The following is a 20,419-nucleotide window of genomic DNA, read 5'->3' on the forward strand; positions in this document are numbered from 1 at the left end:
ACCCAAGTCCAGCTTGAATACACAACATGCATCTGTGAATTTTCCTTTTGGTTGCTAAGCCATGTAAATGTACAAAATATTTAATTTTACAGAGGCGAGTTAGCATGGAGCTTGTCCGGTGGCTGCTCTAAAGCACAAGCGTTTTATTTTAACTCACTCACAACTTAACATGGAGCCAGGCGTACACCATAAACTCCACACTGTTATTTACAGAAGTGGTGAAAAATGGGGTAATTAACAGAAAAAATGGGTAACTAACCGAACAGAATCTCTAACAGGCTTTGAGTGATGCACTATGTTCATATAGCCAGCGGATACTCAAGTGAACACAAGCAGACTGAGCAGGGGTGTTAGACCTGACACGCGGAGGTAGTGGTTCCCCCAAAGTTTTTTGCTTTTCTCTAAACCCAATAATTAAAAACTGACTTTGAAACTCGTCTTAATGGGCCCTACAATCATGTCCTCAACTTTACGGACCATTTCAGCGATGACTAAAAACCCTGAAGGAAATCCATGTCAACTAAGCAGCCCCTGATTACATTCACGTTTTACTTCATCTTGCATTTCCTAAGAGTGTTTGCTTTTTCCAGATATGTTTCTTTGTGCTCTTTTCACTATGCCAATGGCAGTTGTACAGTGCATACTGTGAGCAGCTAAGTCTCCTCTAGGTTTCTGGGCGACTTCAGGTTGAAAGCTCTGGAGTACAGGCGCAAGGCAGTACCCTCAGAGCAAAGTCTAAACCCTCTCCAAGTAGAGTGTACTCGGAATAGGCCAATCAATGCAACGTGAATCCACTTAGGGTGTACTCCCACCAACCAATCAGTGCCCTGAGATTACAATAGGATCATCTCTAAGTCAGCTGTGTTTGGTGCTGGCCATCCATCAGATACATTCATGCTAACTGGAAACCACCAGCTCTAAAAAACAGGCCTAAATCCTCATCAGGTAGAGTATACTAGGTACAGGCCAATCAATGCCCGGAGAATGAAACGTGAATCTTCTTAGGGCAGGTTGTACTGAAGCTACACCCATTCAATGCCCGGAGAAGCACAATGGGATCCTCTCCACGCCTGCTTCTGGTAAAGGATATTCAATTCTCTTAGATCCGAGTATACTCACACCATTCAATATACTAGACCACAATAGGATCCTCTTCAAGTCTGCTGCACTCGGTACTGACCATTCAATGCTCTCAGAGACGAGTATACTCACACCATTCAGTACCCTGAGAGCACAATGGGATCCTCTCCAAGTCTGCTGCACTCGGTACAGGCAATTCAATGCTCTCAGAGATAAGTATACTCACACCATTCAAAACCCTGAGACCACAATGGGATCCTCTCTAAGCTGGCTGTACTCAGTACAGGGCATTCATACTAACTGGAAACCACCACAAGCAAAACAAAAAACATAAAATAAGTACAGGAACCCAAAGTTTTTCTTTGCAGCCAATGATGACAATTAGAGATTGCTGAACATCTATGCTGCGTATCCCTACACACGCATGCTGCTTTCATCCACCACCCTACACTTCCTTTCTGTTTATCTCATTCTTACAGGTTTTTTCATACCTACTTTGGTCCTTCACCACTTTTCTATTTCTTTTCCTTTCTCCTTATTTCTCACTTTTCTGCCTTCATCTCTCTTGCTCCGGATCAGAGGCTGATGATGAACATTCAGTTCCAATTTCCACAAACAAGTGCTGGTGCCCACCACTGGCTACTACCACCATTCCAGTGCCCCGCAATGAGGTATTAAGTGCTATATAAATGCAGCAGTACAGAAATGCAAAACCATCATTAAAGGAACCACTCCGAGTCCCTTCTGTTACAGCAATAGTTTATTTATATTTTTGCTCCTGCCTGTAAAAAAATATAGCTTGATACAAGTTATTCATATATGAAGGTATTCATACAAATGTAAAAAATGACCTTCAAAAAATATTTGGTTGGACTTTCTATTTTTTTTCTATTTACTCAACAAAAGCAAATTGACCCTCATGGTGTTTTTAAACTAAGGGGTAGTATGCATAGACTCTAGGGAGGTCATATACCAAAAGGTTGATAACTGTGAAATCTACCAGTTTAGTGAGGGTCTGTGGTGCATTCTGGTGGCACCCTCTAGGAGTTTAATTGATTCTCAGAAGCAAATGTATTCATATTAAACTGAATGATTGATTTAACACATTTGCGTTGGCATTGGTAATCAGATCAGGTGTTCAAATTTGCTGGATCTTCGACCTCAAATGAAGTCACCAGTGAGTGTCCTAAAGACACTCACAATTCTCATATTTCAAAAAGGCAAAATACACACTCTGTCTCAATTTTGAAATGTATTTTAGCAAATATAAATATATAAATATCCAGAGCCTCTCCATTGGATCCCCAATGCTGATGCTGTCCAGTTTCCTAAATTTTGACGATCATCTGGAAAACCGTTTCCATTTGGGATGTCCTATGAAAGATCTGAAAGGCTACATTTACACCGTGGGTGTAGTTTAATTCCCAAGCTTAATGTTTTTGGGACGATATTGGAGTACGAAAGGTTCCCAAGACACTTCAAATGTGTCCACTTGGCGCCTCGTTCACCATTGCAGACAAGACGACACCCATCCAAAAGGCATTTCTGCTTGCAAGTTAATGTTGTGATGTAAGCCACTTGCAGTAGGAATCAATGAGCCTGGGTTACCCCAAAACAAGTCACATGCCATCATATTACTGCTGCAGACTTAACCCTGGCAGATAGGACCTGCTTGAACCTTCTCTTGAGATCCTGCATGTTGGGCGATTTAGGTCTGATCAAGTGCAGACCTTTCCTCTTCTCGCCGTTGCAGCTGCCCATCATCCTGCTCATTTCCTGGCAGAGATGGTGGAAGGCCTCATGCACCCCTTCAAAATGTTCCCGGGCCGACACTTCGCAGTAAGTCCCAGAAATTTCATTGGCCAGCTGGAGCCCCTCTGAGGAGGACACCTGCCGGGCCCGCAGCAGGTCCTCTTTGTTTCCGATCAGCAGCAAGGGGATGTTGGCGTTAGGGTGGATTTTGCGGATATGCTGGTAAAGAGGTCTGATCACCCTGTAGCTGTTGTAGTCTGCGATGGAATAGACCAAAACGAATCCGTCGGCCCAGTACATTGAACGATTGATCTGCTCTGGGCAGCAAATGCTGTCGGTGTCATCCTGTGCAGAAAAGAAAAAAGCAAATGTTGTTGATAAAGGGAAAAACCATGAAGTAATTTCATACACCATGCAACAGAATGATCCAGGCATGAGAAGGGCAACTGTTGTACAATGCAATGACCAAGAAAGCAAAAGCAATGAGCATCCTTTCTCAATCCACCAAGGCTGGGCTGGGACTGCCCAACTAACAGCAGACCAGTCCACATAACTATACTGTATTTTGAGGTGTACTTTGCATTTAATAAACTGCAGGTTATTGCACTTCAGGTAACAACATGAGTCCGTGGAACTAGTGCGTGCTGGTGGAAAAACTACCCGACCCCAATCTGTGTTCTCAAAAAGAAATTAACCTTGGATATCTGAAGCACAGAGGAGAGCAGGTTTTCATTCAGTGGTAGCAGAGGGTGGCAGTTATCTTTTTGTAACTGGTAGTTATCCTGTCCATGTGGACCGTAACTAGCTTTATCTCGCTTTTTGTAGCTGGTGTTGTGGTCAATAAGTCTATGTCAGATCCCAGACTTCCGCTACTTATTTTGTTGGCACCAGGCAGTCAAAGGGCAGTTGACCTTACTTCAGGGGCAGGTGACCACACTCCTAACTATATGGTTTGAGTGAAACCAACACCACTAAAGAAGGGGACCCCTTTACTTCAGGTCATTACAGACACTCACCAGGCCTGAACTTTTAACCAACAAATCATTTTTTTTTAGTAAGGCCTGGGCAGAACTTCAATTATGCCAGAGTAATTTCGGTAACTCTGCGTTACTTTTTGACACAGAATTACTGATAATTTCATTATTACTCATCCTCGCATAACTAAGAGTAATTTGGTGCAAAAAATCCTAACGCAAGAGCACATTTAGCGATTGTGACCGTCCGCTGGCGCGCAGTATTTGTGTTCTGCTTAACATAGCGGTGTTTCTTAGCACAAAATGCATGGTCGCATCCATTGCGAGGGTGCATTTTGTGCGAATAAAACAGCGCAACATGTCGGTAGTAAGTTAGGGGAAAATCCTACTCCAAATGGACATTTAGCAAGCATCTGCTAGAGCTTGCTATTAGTGATCTGTTACACTTAGCTTTATTTGTTAGATGCATTTTGCAAAATTTTTGCAGTAAGAAATAATGCTAAATGCATAATTACTCCTCACATAATTCAAGTGTAATCTCGCTGAATGTTTCGTAATTCCGTAAGATTTCGCTACACTGAATTACACGAACCACACCCGCCCCTAGTTTTTATGTGAATCAGTCTATTTAGTTAAAAGTAAGCAAAGCAAGACCACAATGCCCAGGAAGCAATAGCTGATCACACTAAAGTTCGAGGCTGGAAACTGTCCGGAATGACCTGGAAGGAGGTGATCACTCGCTGAATGAAAGAGGGACACTTTAGTAGAACAATGTTTTTATTAGTATTAAATTTAGCCATGTCCCCCAGGATTAAAACCAAATATGCAAAGTTAAGTATGAGCCACTGGTAAATTTCGAAGGGTTTGTGCAGTGTTTCTGCATAAACCAGCTGTTGAAGACCAGAGGCCCTTAAGAGAGTCAAAAATACAATGCTAGCTGTTAAGCGAGTAACATCATTACTCTACCGGTAGGTGCTCGTGTTCAGTTAATGCTGCAATTAAATTAACTCGGTTAAGCTTGTATTTAGAATGTTAAAGGTGAGCAACTAAATACAAGGCCACAAAAAAAAGTACTTCGATCTCATATTGAGCAAAAGGTACTTTAACAAGCATTGGCAAAGCTAATAGACCTTACTTGTGCTTTATTAATTTTTTGACAATCTGCAGGAAAGGGGGTAGTGCCCCTTGTGTCACCCTGTCTCTTGCACCCATCTTTTTAGGTTATTCCACTTATGTTCCTTTTCTTCTTCTGATCCCCTCACTTTATTTCACAGTCACATGATGACTGGGTCAGTGTTGGGGGGTGGGGGCGAAATAGGATTTGGGAGGCAGAAGAGACCCGAATCCAAGGATAATTCACATGGAAGGCTGTACATTCTGCAGGAGAAAGATAGGGGCCCAACAAGGAACAGGGTGTCATCTTCTTATCCCTACATCCTCAGCCAGCCAGGGCCCATTACTCCTTTAGTCACCCGATCCATTATTAGTAGCAACCATGTGCAAGATCTTCAGAACATCTCGCTCTTTCTGGGCCCTGAGTGAGTTGATAGCACCTGTGTGTGCAGCCATCTTAAAACCAGGCAGTGAATCAGATGCGCAAGAAAAACAGCCTATTACAGTTTATACTGGAAACAAAAAATGTCACTCAGTAGGCTGTTATCCGGCTTTCCTGGATGAAATCAGGAAGCCTTATTTAAATTCTAGAAACTTTTGACCAGCTCAATATTTTGCATTTACCATTCATTTAAAGTTATTATGGCACAATTCTTCTCACCCAGATAGTAACTGTTGTCTTCAAATATGGCCTTTATTAGCTCAATTATAGGTATTGGCAAAGCCAGTAGGCCTGCCCTTGGCAAGCTGCTACGATGATTTGTTTGCCACTATATGGCACAAAAAAACATGCTGCCTCCTAAATGTTATACAAACCACATCAGAAAACCATAGACCGAAGTGGACGTGGGTACCTATTAAATATACATCAATGTCCATAAAGGTTTCCTTATGAAATAAGACTACATCCCCTAAATGTGGCGGTCATGTTCTTGGAATAAAAATTCCAAATAAAATAATCTCAGTAGAGCTGTACGGGTGCTTCCTAGTAGGCAGGTCTACTACGAGCAATTACAGAAGGAAAATGATTATCAGTTGCACAAAGTGAGGATACTTTTGGCTTTGGACTAATTTAACCCAGATGATCCAGATTAAGCACACTAGAATAACTAAAAAATTTTTTAAAAAGGATAAAGAAATGAAAAAAAAAAAAAAAAACTGGCAAAGTAAAGCTCTGGCACACCCGCTCTGCCACTTAAGTGCACTCATTTTTAGGCGGATGTGGGCATGATCTGGAAAACTGTCATCACTCTGAGTGTAAGTGGGCCAGTGGCACAAGTGGGTTGAGTCGTTGCTCTTTGCAGTGGTGGGCAGAAGCAGAATATGAGTAACTGTTGAACATACCAATGGAAGAAGAGGTCCGACTCAAAGCCCCTTTATGTATATATATATATAATATTGTATATTAAAATGTATATATTTTTATTCATTTACTTTTTTGATTAAATGACACTTACGACAATCTAAAATTGCTTTCAGGCCAGATCTAAAAAAAAAAAAAATTGACAAAGCCATCAAGACTTGCTTTTGGGTCCTATTAGCTATGCCAATGTTTTTTAGCCATGCTGTATAGCATCCCACATGCTGCGCAGCATGGCTAAACGAAACAAAAAAGTTATAAAAAGTTATTGTGACGAAGCAGTCACACCACTTTGTAGAAGAATGTACCATGCACACAAATGCAAACAAAATTTTGCAAGCCATTGTTGGATAGGTAAATTATAAAAATTAAGTAGCATGAAAGTTTTTTTGTTTTTTTTAAGAAGCAGCACGGGTGGTGGGGGGACAACGTGGAGGGCTACACAATACAGCGGGTCAAACAACATAGGGAGCCCGGATGGGGATAAAAGAACACTGAGGGCTCGGTGGGTGGGGTAGGAGAGCGAGTGGGGGAAGCAAGGCCGGTGAGAGTAAGCAATGCAGGTGGAGGAAACAACAGAAGGTGGGGATGAGAAGCGACGGGTGAGTGAAGGCATCTTTAGGGGGAAACAACATGGAGAGCAGAGTGGGGAGGAGAAGCAAAGGGCAACAGAATGAGGGAGTGGGTGGGGAGAAGCAACAGGAGGGTGGAGGTGGGGAGGAGAAGCAATGGGTGAGACAGCAATGTGGAGCGGGCGGGGCGGAAGCACACAGGCACAAAAGCAACGAGGGAAGTACACAAGGGCAAGCGCAACATGGACGGGTGTGGAGAAGCACACGGAAAGCAGAGAACACCACAGGAGTACAGAAGGAGAAAAGTACAGGAGGGAGAAAACTGGAAAACACATGCAGTCTCAGAGCGTTTAACACAAAAGAACAAACGTAAAGCTTGAAAAGCAAGCAACGGAAGCAAGGAAAGAAGTCAATCTATGGAGCTATGCTCCATGGGAGGGATGAACACAAGAGTGACAGGGTGGGACACTAATAAGAAGCAGGCACATGAAAGCAACATGAAAGCCAACTGATGGTAAGAAATAGCTAGTCTCCAGGCATCTGCATGTTCTTGGTAAGTCCACATTATGTGTTTGACGTCAGACAGATGCACTGTCTCACAGGGTCGACCTATTTACAATGTTCTGAGGAAAGCACGAGTGCTTTCTGACAGAAAGTCGGGGATCCCAGGACACCCCAGTCTGCCCATTTCCTTGTATGCTACATCCAGAGCCAGTCCCAGAGTTTTGCTTCTTTAAATCTGACAACACAAGCAACTTATTGGTTAACATGTACATTACAGTCATATATGCCCTTCAGTAGCAACATTATTGTGTGCTAGTCCCCTTTACATGCTCCTTGATAGACAATACAGATCTCGTTGCAATAATGAAGTCAAACTGGGATGAAATGGTTTCCTGGAGTGGAAAGGTATATCCCCTCCACAACGCCTGCCCCCCCAGGAAACTGTCTGTGTGTCTTCTTATGGGTCTAGCTGGTTTACTAAACGCTAATGTTTTTTTGGGTGAAACAATCAACAGGCAAAGTCAGCAATTATCAAAAGCATCCCACCAGAGCCCCGTCCTACACCTGTGAAAATGTACAAGGAAGGGTGGGGGGAGAGATCCGGCCTGTCCAAGGCTTCAGTCTGCCGAAGTCCCCTAGTAAGTGAACAAGTGAACGGAGGCACGTTCACAACACTAGGAGAGTGCACTAGGCTAACACACGACGAAGAACCCGCACAAACATTATAATCAGGCATCAATTTAGCAAAGTTCGTTCATCTTATGTGAATCCAAATGAACGGAGATCTCGTTTTACGGCGCAAACTTGTGATACACATTTTCTTACATGATTGAACAAATGGATGGAACCAGGGTGGTCTTTGACAGACCGCACTTATGAAGGATTACTTTATACAATTCGATTCTAAAAGTAGATTTAGAAACAACTGCCCTGAAGAAATTCCAAGGGTATGGAACGAAATGTGTTGGCTGTTGTACTGCGGCTGTTTCTCCAATGGGTCTAAAATAGGAACAAGAAGTGGAATTATATATCATTTTGGATTGACTAAAGGTCAATAAACCTTAACAAAGTGCAATTATGTTTGTTTTTAACCCTAAAAACTGTTTTGAACATAAGCCCATTATTGCACTCCGCAATGAGGGACGGTAAGTGGACTTCACCATCTGCAAAGGGTTGTAGGAAAAACTCTTTTTATTCGCAAGTGCATTGGCTAAATCTTATGGGGGTTATTCTAACTTTGGAGGAGTGTTAATCCGTCCCAAAAGTGACAGTAAAGTGACGGATATACCACCAGCCGTATTACGAGTTCCATAGGATATAATGGACTCGTAATACGGCTGGTGGTAAATCCGTCACTTTTCCGTCACTTTTGGGACGGATTAACACCTCCTCCAAAGTTAGAATAACCGCCTATATGTTTTACAGGTGGCTCTCAACAAAAACTCATGAAACACTTCAGGACCTGGGAGAGTGCCCCGGTGTATTACTGTTCCACAGTAATAATCCTGCTTGCACATCCTTCTGGGCTGCTTTTGTACTTGGGTGGGCTTGGGGTCCGTCATCTCATCCAGACCTCAAAGAATCCCTCTGGTTCTCCATTCTACTGGGGATCACCTGAACCTAGTCCTGTCCTGCCTACTACAGTTTATTTTCCTCATTTTCTGCCAAAGGGATGATCATTACAGACATGACCAGAGCGACACTTTATGATGCAACATGGAGGAAATTCAGCAATTTCTTATTAATAAATGCTGGAGGTTTTGGAGATCGTGTAAAAAAAAAATATATATATACATATATATATATACACACACACACACACACACACACACACACACACACACACACATACATACATATGTACACACACACACACAGTAAAATCTTTTACGGCTTAGGTACCAATAATTTCAACAAGCATTAGCAATGCAAAGGGTCTTGCGTTTGCTTGAGTTAGAGCTATTGGCATTGTAAATTCCTAAGTGGACTTTTCTTGCCACATAAACTGAAAATGAAAATGAAACATTTGACATAAGCAAACCGATTCAAAGCGCCACGGCCGCCATGAGCGCGAAGGAGAAAGACAAAAGTCAAACTTATCGGCAAACGTGGGGAAAAAGGAGCCTACAACAGCTTCCGCCTCTAGAAGTGGAACACAAATGTGTGGCACAAAAGGCATCTCAGTTAACAGAACAGAATGGGTGTATCCTGTGAAAAAAGCAAACACACACACGCAACAGTACAAGCAGTAAACAAATCACCTTCAAGCTGCTCACCCACACGTACAGGGTCATAGACAACACAAGACCATCCTACCTGAACCACCGTGTCTCCTTCCACACCCCTGCCAGATCACTCCGCTCCGCCCAGATGGCCCTGGCCACCATCCCTCGCATTCGTAAAACCAACACGGAGGACAATCCCTCACCTACATCGCAACAAAGTGCTGGAACAACCGCCCCCTGCACCTCAGACAAAGCCCATCGCTCACCATCTTCAGGAAGAACCTCAAGACGTGGCTGTTCGGATGAGGCCCCTTCCCAGAGTGCCTTGAGACCCTCATGGGTGAGTAGCCGCGCCTTACAAAAACTGACTGATTGATTAAAATGCAACAATGCTGAACAGTGTCGATCCTTGTGTGGGCCCTGCTGCTGAGGGATGCGAGAGGGCGGAGTTAGGCCTAAAGAGAGGTCATGGCATCAGAGCACATCCCCATCCCGGCACCCTCCTACAGGCAGGTGGAGTCTGAGACAAAGGAATAAGTTGGGTCAGACAGTGAGAGGGCGGGACTTCCGGCTGCAGAGACTCCCGCCAAAACTTCAGCTTGACTGGAATATGTATTGCCCTTTTTGTTTTTCTACACAACCTGCCCACAGCTCGTTTACAGAACAAAGACACGCATGGAACGAAGGGGTTAACCGTGCATTTCGCTTAGCATATTTTTGTTATTCCTTTAAGCAGGAATAACACTTTATTTTACAGGCCGGAAAGGCTGGCGAAAGAGACAAGTCAGACACTGGTCTACACTTCACCAGCCCAGCAGCATCAGCGCCGAGTATTTGGCAGCTGTTAAGCCTCTAATGGAGTTCACTCCGCCCCCCGCCTGCCCCCACCGCTATCAACACACGGAGATATTAATTAAAAATGGAAAAACTACATCCTGCAAACGGCAGAGCCGCGGGCCCCTACTCAAGTAGCAGTCACTGGAAGTACAACTGCGCCGTGGACAAGAAACAGCTGGAAAGTAATTAAACTCTGCTGGCTTGTGGTCTGTACAATAACACACTCACATACCAGGGCCTACAACAAAAGCGAAGACGGGCGACGCTGCCAAGGTTACATTACTGCGAGGAGGAGCCGGGACTCCACTCAAAGCAGGCTCAGCTGTACCCAGGGCCGCTGAATTATGCGGCAGCAGAGGGCCAATTATGGGGCAAGGTTACGTAAATTACGCGGCAAATTATGCCGCACAATGCGGAACATTTTGTAAAAATATTACTTATTTCATAATTTTTAAACTTGGTAACTCTGGGCATTGGTTGCTCCTCATTTGTACCATTTTAATACCCAAATGCAGCAAAAAGCAACAACAATGTGGCAAGTCCAGCTTTGAAAAGGGCCTTTCACAGCGCGGCAACACGTCTTGCTTCATTTTTAGTATTTTTGAACACTTTGAGCTGGAAACAATTTTATTTGTTAAAATCTGCCGATTTTGCACCAGACGATGAATTACGTGGCAAATGTGGCACATATATAATTATGCAAAAATTGCTTAACACTCGCATAAAATTCCAGTGGCCATGGCTTTACCTGAAGCTGGACCCACCGAACGAGGGTGATGAGGGGGGCTTGTTAACGAACTACTCAGTGCACAGCGAGTTACTTGTAGATATTTGTAGCATTTTAAGTGTAAATTAGAATTTACAAAAAGCTGTGGAGCGAGTGCTCTGGACATGGATTTACCTGCATGATTTTTCCTCCAACCAACGAAAAAGAAACTGAGCGGGAAGTTTGGGTAGTTAAAAAGCCGGGGGTTGGGTGTAGGACAGGCATCTTGGGGGCAAAAGGACTGCACAGGCCGGGCCTAGGCACTTTCTCCAAGACACTGTTCCCTATGAGGTGAGCGGTGTTGGAGGCGAGTCGCTTGGAACCCAAGCCACAATTATTGCAAGACAGTGAGCAGTGCTTAATTTGAGCCGGTGGTTTTGATAACGCGTCCAGCCTTTATAAAATACCTGTACCTGGACACGTTGGAGGTCGGTGAATCTTTTAACCGAGTCGGGCTCTCCTCATCCTCAAATAATCGAGTCACGCAGATCAATAATCAATTACTATTGTAATCGGTAATCATTACTCAATAGATCAATATAGCACATCAGAAATCAATAACAGTTGGTATTTCAGCTCACTATGACCTTTCAGTCATGAATAACCACACCAGTTTATTAAAAGTTAGTGAATTTATTTCCCTATATTAACAAAGCTAGCACGATATATATATGTCTCAAAACCAATTGATATATGTATATGAACATTACTAGCTGTCCATAACGGCGGAAGAAAGGCAATCTACGTAAAATCTGAATAATGATACACTCAGTTATTGCAATGCAAATCACCAACATGACTAATTGTATTTGACTAATTGCATACATTCGGTCAGCATAACAAGATTTCAATTTGGCATGGTACATCGGATGAATACCTCGACTAACCTCTAATTAGCATCGGCATGTGGGACTTCATGCAAAACGAATTTAGTCAACACAAATTTGGAAAACTTCTAGCTAGGACCCTATCAAAATAGCAGTTGGTACCTAAAAGGAAAAACACAATGCATAATACATTTATCCTTTCATATTTACCAAATACAATCAGCATTCAAGAAAAGTCTTCGTCCTTCATGTACCGGTTGATCAGCATGGGGCAAGTTTCAAAGGGGCAAAGTTAAGGGCAAGCTTCCTTGCAGCGGCAAGGAGAATGGGGCAAAGTTACTGCATGGGCAAGACGGGGGCAAATCAAAGTTAAAGTCTCTAGGGTGAGAATTCTTAAAGTCTCTTTCTCTCAGATAGAGAAAAGGGCATCAGGGTGTCGTCCAAAATGGAGTCTGGCATCAGGCTTCAAAATGGCATCGAGGAAAAAATGGCTGACTTCTCTTTGTCCGGTGGGTTTAAGTAAGAAACATTCCAAATTCTGCAGGGTCTTCCATTGGAGGGTTCATAGGTTGGCTTCAAATGGTCCAATCAAAATTGTCTTTTACTAGCGCTCATTTATGCATACACTGTCCTTGGAGCCTTGGAACACAAATTGTAACATGGTTTGCCAATTATTTTACTATCTGTACCTTCATTGTCCGCACCTGCAGAGACTGACCTTGTATCAAAGGGGATGAAACCGGCCTAGCACGAAACCTTGGAGATAAGTGTACCAGTCAGCTCTACTGGAAAAATACAACTTCAAGCAAGAATATATGTTTCATTAGTTCAAAGAAAAAAAAACCACACAGTTAGAATTTGAGACCAGGCAACTAGGCCAAAGCCTGTACTAAATTTAAGCTAAGCAAAACAGTTTTTCAAACAAGAAATCATGGCATACATTTGTGATTATGACGGATTACTACATTTTCAATACTTCATGATTAATAAAGCTCGTTTATAATGATGGCGAACTACCCCGAGGGCACAATTTCCCTCATACATTATTTTCTTTACTAAAATCACACTTCATTATATGTATTGATTACACGATATGTATGAATATATGTCGGACCTTCTTTTTCTGCGTCATCAGTTTCCGGTGCGGGGCACCACCACTTATTTTTGAGGGCCATCACATACTTTTTGACTCAGGCATTTACTGCACACAAAAGACACTAATGGGAAAGACGGAAGAGAAAGATGGAAAAGTGTCACAAAGGGAGAAAGCAGAAAGCTGCAAGAGTGTGCAGAAGGGGCAGGGAGTCGCTGTAAATAGATTAAAGAGGCCCGAGATGGCTTCAGGTTTACGCTGCCTCATTATTCTGTGCCCCCACATTTAATTGCAGCAGCCGCGTGTTTAAGAGAAGGGCTTTGGGAACCGGCACGTCTTTATTTACAAATTAACCAATGACAGTGAGTGATGCACAGCAGTTCACAGCTGTAGTGGTACCAACACTGTCGGCAAGAGTGCGGCTGCCACATCTGCACTATGTAGCCCAGAACTAGACTGGTTGCACAGCTAGGTACAGTGCTTCACACACAGTATATGCCAGTATATTACAGCCACCAGTGTGGCTATGCAGCATGGTGTAGGCCTGGTCCATTACAGTGCAAGCCAGTTTGGTAGATGCCAGTGCTTGTGTGCAGTTCTCTTGCTCGAATCTGGGTACTTTAGGGCGAGGTTGATCGAGGTCATGGGTGTAATTGGGCCTGGGAAGAAGCACTGATGTGAGGTGTCAGGTTCTGAGAGTTCCTCCAAACTTTTTGCTGCAACTTGACATTTGATGTCTGCATACTTGTGTCAAAGAGCATCATCTGGATGTCTTCTTTGGGATGTGTACCTAAACTACTCAGTCTTACAAGAGTTCTGGAAAGACATTTGGTAGCAGCGGTATAACAATGGCACCTCCTAAAGAATACGTTGACATGTCTTGTAATAAAAATAGCTTAGGGCCTGATTTAGATATTGGTGACGAATAACCAGTCCGCCAAAATCTAAATCTCATTATATCCAATGGGATTTAGGTTTCGCGATAGGGGATGTCCGTTACCGTTGTGCCTCAGTAACCCGTCCGCCAATATCTAAATCAGGCCCTTAGTGTGTGATGGTGCTTGTATGGTATCTGCTACCAACAGGTACACGTGAATCATAAACCCAAGGTTTAATGATTATACAACACAAACAAATGATACTGCATCACTCGTGTTAGAGTCTAACACAGGAAAGTCCAAAATCCTAAATATCGTGGAAAGCAAATCAGTAGTATTTATTCCAAATGCAGTCCATGGTTCAATCCAAAATCCACACGTATGTTGATCGTAAACTTTGTTACATCAAAGGCAGTCACAACAACTTTTTCAAGGCATAAAATAAATTGTAATAGCAACAATCATAGGAATTTCTAAAATCAGTCTGGGACATCAACATCTGTCGAGGTACACAAAAAGCCGCTTCAATAAGAGTATAAGGAAAAAATGGACGTCCCAGTAGGGAAAAACAAGAGGGAATACCCAAGTGCTTCACCTATAAATAATGAATAAAAGTATTCAATGTTACCCTCTTGTAACAGAACAGGTCTTGATAAACTCCCAAATTCTGTGCGTTATCGATTCTTGGGCGAGTTAAGTGCCCTCCTCTCTTCTATGTTTGGTCTGAGTCCAAACAATACTAATCTTGGTATGGAAGAAAGGAGCTTGCATATTATCTTGCCCTGTTTTATTACACTGTCATTGCCACATGCCTGATACCCCCTTATCTGTACTTTACCATCAATTATTACCTCTATCACATTGCTACTGTGTGTATACCACTCACTTCCTTGGCATGTAAGCTTAGTTTGTGTTTTTTTATAGTTCTCTTTTTTTGGTCGCTACAGAAGACAATGGGGTCTTTCTTCGAAACCAATTAACCTGGTTAGTTCGGTTGTAGGATGGAACCACGTATGCTGGAACCACGCATGCCTTAAAGCGTCCAGAACCACGATTGCGTTTTCATGCATGCCTTTAAAACAAATGTTCGTTGTAAAAGCATGCCTAAGTAAAGGCATGTGTGGAAACGGCATGCAAAACGGCATTCGCGGTTTTATCATACCACGCCCCACCCGCCCTGAGGCCCAAAACTACCCCCACCCCTAATACCAAAACTACCAAACTTCCCCAACCTGGCCTGAGCCCTAAAAAAATATATATTCCAACCCCCACCGCTATAAACTAAAGTACCCTGACCCCACCCCCACCCTAAACCTAAAGAAAAAAAAAAAAAAAACTACACAGACCCCATAAAAGTAAACTACCCGACACCAACACCCGCCCAAAAAAAAAAAAAAAAAAAAAAAAAAACACAACCTTCCAACCCTAGAAACGAAACTACCCCGACCCCCCCCCCCCCCCACCCACCCTGAGCCCTAAAACCTCCCCCTCTAATAAGTAAACTACCCGAACACCCCCACCCTAAGCCCTAAAAAAAAAAAAACTATCCCCACCACAGCCCCTAAAAACTAAATTACCACGATCCCCACACCCACCCTCAGCCGTAAAAAACAAATACCTCAACCTCCACCCCTAAAAACTAAAGCTATAGTACCCAGACACTACCCTCCCAAAGCTCTAAATCTACCCGCACTGCTAAAAACTAGCACACCAACCCTGCCTCAACCCCACAGACCTCAGCGAGTCCTCCCCTCTTCTCTCCTCCCTCCCTTAAACCTCTCCCACCCCTTTAAAAATAAACTACCCCACCCTAAATAAAAAATATACCCAAACCCCACCACTCCCGCCCCCTAAAAAAAAAAAAAAAAAACAACCACCCTCGGCCATTAAAAAAAAAAAAAATAGCCCAGCCCCAGAACCCTACCCATTCCAATCCCTTAATCCACCCCCACCCCTGCCCAAGTCCCAGCCCCAGCCCCAGCCCCACTTACCTCACTGCATCCTCTCCCGAATAAAGCATGGCTATTTCTGGGCCTTAACCACGCCTATGCCAAGTTCAGCACATGCGTGGTTAAGGCCCAGAGAAAGCCATGCGTTGCTTAGGCAAGTGTGGTTACGCTTGCGTGGGAAACGTCCACATTGTTTACAACACGTGGTTGAGGACATTCCCCGGATATTTCGGTTGCATTAAGAGTTCTTTTCTCTACCTAATGACTCTAGTAGTGTTGGTTTATGAGTACACAAACTTCCCAGTGCCAAGGATCCCCAGCAGAGATAATACCAGTGCTCTATCAGATCATTATTGCTTTTTCTTTGTGTTTATGACTACTTAACCTTCATTGCAGTTATCCTTATGGTCAAATCTATGTTGCTCGCTTTTATTCTCTTGTCCTGCTTATCGCACCGATGATATTCTTCTTGAACATGGAGTTCACTCCACTTCTTTTAGATTCTACAAAAATTCTCTCCATTTATCTTTACAGTATTTTTCCTCAATTTTCTCTTTTTTCTACACTTCTTTGCCAACTTCACTGCCACCCTTTCATCGGTTTCTTTTTGCATTCTTTGTTTTTCCATCTACACATGGTCTGTCTCACACTTCATGCACTTTTTGTTCTTCTTCACTTCGGCTTGCAGACCTACAATCTTTCTGATCCTTCTGTATTATGTTCCTTTATCTGCTCACCCCTCTATTATTGCAAAGCTCTTCCACTCAAAGCATGGCGTTTTTATCTCACACCCCTTTATCTCGCTGAAAACATATATCTTCCACATCAGTAAAAGTGCTACGAGGTTCAGTGACTGGAGCAAAATTATTTCTCACCTACAGTGCTCCTCAGATATTGAAAAAATGCTGTTTTGGGGACATTTTGTAGTAATTTAATGCCACCACATCATGGAGCACAGGACCATCCCCTCATCTGAACCCTTCAGTTGACTGGTTGCCTCCATTTTTCGGTTGTCTCTGGATACAGGTGCGATCAATAAAATAATTAAATACTTATTGTCAGGCCTGCCAACTTTCAGATAAGTTACACCAGGTGAAAGGAAGTGGGGGCTTAAGAGGGCGGACCCTGCTATGGGGAGAACCATAAGCCCACTGCTTTTCCGAGAGGGTGGGGACAAGCAGAGAGACGGGGCTTTGTGGTGAGGACTGACCTCCTCACCCCCAACCCTCTCCCCCCAAAACAAAAGCTTCTAAGGGTACTGCTAATGTCCTGGAAGTTTGTAAACACCCCTTCCCCACCCATGAACATCGGCAGTGCCCAGCCCACAAACATCAGCTGGAAACCCACAGTGCACAGGGGTTTCCAGCTCTTGTTATCTTTCATTGTGTGATATCAGTTCCTCACAGTGGGACTGCGTGTGTTGGCATGTCTGTAATATATGCAAATCTGATGCTCTGTGCATACATGCGTATTAGGACGAGCATAGCATAAAATTTTGGTATGTATCTGGGCTTTTAACAACACCCACCTCACGCCCATCATTACAACTCGTTCGTGGGCTTGCCCTTCAAAAGTCCTTTGATGACATTGGTAAATGGTTTACGTTTGTCCCTCCTTGGGGAGGTTTGGTTACCGCCTTGGCCATCGCTCCTGTTACATGGATAATTGCACTTTTGCTGATAAGTTTGACTGCGACCGAACTTCTTTTTCCTTTTGTGTGTTTCTCTTCACACTGATGCTCATGGCGGCCGTGGCGCTTTGAATTGGCTCGCTTATGTGAAACTGTTTTACTTTTCATTTTCAATTTATGTGGCAAGAAAAGTCCGGTTAGGCGTTTACATCGCTAATAGCTCTAACTCGAGCAAATGCAAGACGCATTGCATTGCAAATGCTTGTTTTTTAACTGAAGCTTAACGGAAGGGCATACACAAGGGCATACACAATGCCAGTGTTTACTACCAGAGAATTGCTTCTAGCCAGGCATTTACATTTCATTGCTTTTGATGGTGACAAAATGTGGGTCAAGGTAAACACCAGTAATGGTAAAGCAAATTGTTTTGACATCGTTATCACATGAGGAGTGGAAATGTGCACGCCGTACAAACATTAAACCTATTGCCTTTGTCAATACTTATTTGTAAACAAGGACAAAAGCAACTAAAAAATAGATGCTCCAGATAATGAGTTACTTTATTTTTCTATGGGACCAATTTTTGTAATGTGTTTGTTAGTGTTTGAGTGCTGTCGGGCTGCTCGCCAACTAATTTCTCATGTAAAGTTTTCAGTGGAGACAGAAAGACGCACTAGACAGCCAACAGAACAAGCATTGGCAAAACCAATAGGTAATGTCTTTGGGAACTGTTGTCTTTAATAATTATTTCAGCCATACTGCACAGCATACCAGATGCTATGAAGCATGGTGAAAGATTAAACGATTTTAAAAAGCGGTTGCTGTGGTAACCCATTTTGTAGGTTTGTGCACCATGCATGAGTGAGCCTACAAAATGATCAGTAACTAAAAAGAAAATAATGTGCAAAAGTTTTTTTTTGTTTTTTTTTTTTAATCCTGGGGGATGAAAGCACAAGCAACACTAGAGTGGTGGAACCAACATTGCGGGCAGGAACAACACGTAAGGCACGGGCATGTGGAAGAGAAGCAACGGGCGAGAGAGCGGTTAAGGGAGAAGCACATTGGGTGAGCAGACAACAAGGTGTAAAGGGGGAGGAAGGGAAAACCAACAGGTGAGAGCGGAGAGCACAGGTGGGGGAAAGCAACATGAAGTACAGGCTGGGGAGGAGAAACACTAGGTGAGAGAGCAACAGGGTATGTAAATGAGGATAAGCACAACATGGAGCCAAAGGATGACAGGGAGCAACACGGAGTGCAGGGGGAGAGAACTACATGAGAGAGGCAGCTGGAAAAAGATGTACTTTCATGAAGTGCTTAAACAAAAAAAAAGAAAGTAGAGCTGGAAAATCAAGCAACAGAAGTGTCCGAAATGGGGTCTCTAGTTGGCAGTGGTTTGCACCCTGTCCAAGTAGGGACCCTCACTCTAGTCAGGATACGGGAGTCACAGCTAAGAAGGTAAGAAAACCCCTGCTCACAGGTAATTTTTTTTAACTTTCTCTCTCTCTCTCTCTCTCTCTCTAACTCTCTCTCGCTCTCTACCTTGCACGACAATGAGGAAACAAAGACATTGCACAGAGTTGGTGAGGTGCCGCTGGAATAGGTGAGCCATCGGCTCCTTATTGCCACAGAGGAGGTGAGGCATTATTTCCTTACTGCAAGGCAGGGGAGACGAGGCATTGGTTCTTTACTGTTGCAAGGGAGGTGATGTGGCACTGGCAGTGAGGCATCGGTTCCTTATGACAAGGCGGGGTTGATGGATCCAGCAGGTCAAGACGCGAGGCGTTGACTTCACATGTCACGATCACACAAAGGGTCACAGGCGCAACAGCGGGACTTCCGGGGTGTTGCAGCAGCATAGGGTCTGCAGCGTCGTGGTGCTTGTAGCACTCAGCGGGGACCACGACTCCGGTGCAGGCAGCGGCGTGGAGTCAGACAGCGGCACCGGTTCTGAAGTCGCTCTGGAGACTATGTGCTTGGTTTCTTCTTGGTTGCACCAGAACTCACTCCCAAGGGCCCAGGAACTGGATTTTGCACCACTTGGAAAGTCAGGACTCTCAGCATGAGAGCCCAGGTGCTGGCAGATGAAGTATTTGATGTCCCTGACATTTCTTAATAGGAAGCACGCTCAGTCCAATCCCTTGGATAACCTTTGGAAGCAGAATGTAGAAAGCAGAGTCCAGCTCTTTCACTCCCAGAACATAAGCAGCAGGCCAACACAGCAAAGTAACAGGCAGAGTGGCAGTTTTTCCTACAGCATCCAGCTCTTCTTCCTGGCAAAATGTCCTCAGTCCACAAGGATTTTAACTATGTGGTGTCAGAGGTCCAGTACTTATACCATTTCTGTCTTTGAAGTAGGCAAACTTCAAAGATAAGTCTTTGTGGTGCACAAGACCATGCCCTTCCCTGCCCTGGTGCCAGACACACTCTAGGGGGGTTGGAGACTGCTTTGTGAGAGGACAGGTACGTCCTTATTCAGGTGCAAGTGTCAGCTCCTCCCACCACTCTAGCTCAGGATGACCCATCAGAATATGCAAGGCACACCTTAGCTCCCGTTGTGTGACTGTCTAGAGTGAATACACATACATCCCAATTGTCATCCTGGCCCAGACATCTATTCAGTAAACAGGTAGAGGCACAGAATGGTCAAGTGAGAAAAGGTCCCCTTTCTAAAAGTAGCATCTTCAAACTTACAATTCAAAAACCAACTTCACCAAAAGATGTATTTTTAATTTCAGAAAATGAAAACTCCACATCTCTATCTGCTCCCAATGGGAAATTACACTTAAAAGATATTTCAAGGCAATCTTCATGGGAGAGATGGTCCTTGCAATAGTGAAAACCAAATTTAGCAGGGTTTCA

General features: G+C 43.6%; 1 protein-coding gene across 1 annotated transcript in view; it reads right to left on the reverse strand.

Moving 5' to 3' along the window:
* Positions 1-1,822: 1,822 nt before the first annotated feature.
* The window catches only part of LOC138261644 (ras-like protein family member 11A-like), a 216,740-nt gene continuing 198,143 nt past the window's right edge, over positions 1,823-20,419 (reverse strand). Inside the window, exon 4 of the mRNA XM_069210803.1 lies at positions 1,823-3,177. Within this exon, the coding sequence (XP_069066904.1) occupies positions 2,710-3,177 (468 nt within the window). The 3' untranslated portion in view covers positions 1,823-2,709. The remainder of the gene's footprint in view (positions 3,178-20,419) is intronic.

Source organism: Pleurodeles waltl, chromosome 2_1, assembly GCF_031143425.1.
Source record: "Pleurodeles waltl isolate 20211129_DDA chromosome 2_1, aPleWal1.hap1.20221129, whole genome shotgun sequence".
Taxonomy (NCBI): Eukaryota; Metazoa; Chordata; class Amphibia; order Caudata; family Salamandridae; genus Pleurodeles; species Pleurodeles waltl.